The sequence below is a fragment of the Octopus bimaculoides genome, chromosome 20 (genome assembly GCF_001194135.2).
Source record: "Octopus bimaculoides isolate UCB-OBI-ISO-001 chromosome 20, ASM119413v2, whole genome shotgun sequence".
NCBI classification, from domain to species: Eukaryota; Metazoa; Mollusca; class Cephalopoda; order Octopoda; family Octopodidae; genus Octopus; species Octopus bimaculoides.
Genome location: NC_069000.1, coordinates 47689076 through 47691055, shown reverse-complemented (window position 1 = coordinate 47691055; position 1980 = coordinate 47689076). Strand labels below are relative to the sequence as shown.

Genomic DNA, 1980 nt, shown 5'->3' with positions numbered 1-1980 from the left:
ACAATAGACTTACCAAATCATGTGAAGTGAGGTTTTTCATCACCTCAGCATCAGTGATGTCACCATTCACTAAACCATTCTTAGAGCTAAAGTCCAAACTTTCAGCATCACTTTTGCTCACACAGTTGTCCCACTTGCGAGCTACTTTGCCCTTCTTTTTCTTATCTTCTGGGCTCTTGCTGTTACCCCCCAAAAAAAGAAAAAAAAACATTTTTAGTCATTTATTTGCTCTCAATCAATGGAATGTGTGTGTGTGTGTGTGTGTGTGTGTGTGTGTGTGTGTAAACCTGTGTAGAAAACACAGAAACCTGTCAAAATTACTAATTTCTCCTGATAATGAGAAAATTATAAACTGCCTTAATTAATTTTTAGCCCAAGGAAACAGTGGCAGAGACTTTTGGCGATATACCATGCTTGAGAAGACACGTCAAGCCAAGTGAGATAACAGTCATGGCTGATGCCAGTGTCAACATTGGCATCTATTGCATTCCCAATACCAATAGCACCATGCCCACCCCCAGATAAAAAAGCTAATCTAAAACACATTAACTTCCCTCGTTAAACTTGGCAAAAAGAAATAAAAACCCACAAACCTAACATCTTGTTGCTTTGCAGGTTTTTTCTTGAACTTTTTCTCAATATTTCTTCGAATAGTTTCTTCATCCAATTCTCCAGCTGTGTCTTTGACTACTGCCTCCTCTTTCACTGGTGCCGCTGCCATTTTAAATGCTACTTCAGTAGGACGGACTAAAACAAAGACAACAAACTAAAATATCAAATGAAACAAACATTTCTTAGGTTTCAAGTTTTTGACTAAATAGACCTCTCCTGTACCATTATGCACACACACACACACACACACACACCAAATATCTACTCAGAACTGGTTACTGCCTATTTTGTTTTCTCAGAGCCAGGATTTGAGGGAGATTTGACTGCTGTTTTCAACAGACTGAGAAAACTCACCCTCACAGAATTCCAGTTTTCATAATGTACCCTATCTTAAAAACTCTCCACACCAAGATAAACCACCAACAGTTTACTATAGAAGAATCTATTGTTGTTGTTGTTGTTAGCATTGAATATATACAGTAAACAGTAAACATACTGAAATGAACAATGTCAAATTTTGGCACAAGGTCAACAATTTTAGGGACACATAATTAGTTAATTTCATTGACCCCTGTACTCAACTTATATTTTACTGACCCCAAAAGGATGAAATGCAAAGAGGACTTCAACAGGATTTCAACTCGGAATGTGGATGAAGGTAACCATTTGTAACACAAGTACAATGACTGAACTTGGGTAGGAGTTCAGTTGACCATCTCGACCTTAGTACTTGACTGGTCCTTTATTTCATCAACCCCCAACAGTACAAAACAGAAAGTTGACCTAAGCAGGATTTAAACTTAAATTGTAAAGTGCTGAATTACCTTCCCCAAGATATCTTTAACAATTCTGCCAATCTACTGCCACCCTTGGATAAGACAAAGCTTTTCGTATGAAGCGCTAACAATTCAAAATATATCATAAAATACTGCAAGAAAAATATTTAAACTAATCAAAGACCTGTAAATACAGTGAAGACCTGTAGGTATAGCAATAAAGACTGACAAAATGTATTAAGAGCGGAAAAGACTTAAATAGATTTTGTGGGGGAGAAGCTTACAAATGTCAGAAAGTAAAACATTTCTCAGTGTTACACGGTTCCAAGCAGATGAAATTGTGAAAGACATGATAGAACAGCATCATGAAGATAATGAGGATATTGGTAATATGATGATGATGGTGGTAGTGATGGTGGGTGGTGGTGATGATCTTACCTTTGTTATTTTTTTCTTCTTTTTTCTTCTTATCTTCTTTTCTATTCTCTATCATCGACGCCACAGTTTTTTTTGACTTCTGGGATTCTTCATAACTCTTCATCTTTCTACAAAAATAACCAGAAACAATTAACAGAGATAAAAAAAAAAAAAA

The 1980-nt window shown here is 36.3% G+C and overlaps 1 protein-coding gene across 1 annotated transcript in view; it reads right to left on the bottom strand.

The window, feature by feature from the left end:
* The window catches only part of LOC106882265 (signal recognition particle receptor subunit alpha), a 33928-nt gene that overhangs the window by 13803 nt on the left and 18145 nt on the right, over window positions 1-1980 (bottom strand). Inside the window, exons 4-6 of the mRNA XM_052974957.1 lie at window positions 1827-1933; window positions 594-747; window positions 14-179 (exon numbers count right to left, since the gene is read on the bottom strand). Coding sequence (XP_052830917.1) covers window positions 14-179; window positions 594-747; window positions 1827-1933 — 427 coding nt within the window. The remainder of the gene's footprint in view (window positions 1-13; window positions 180-593; window positions 748-1826; window positions 1934-1980) is intronic.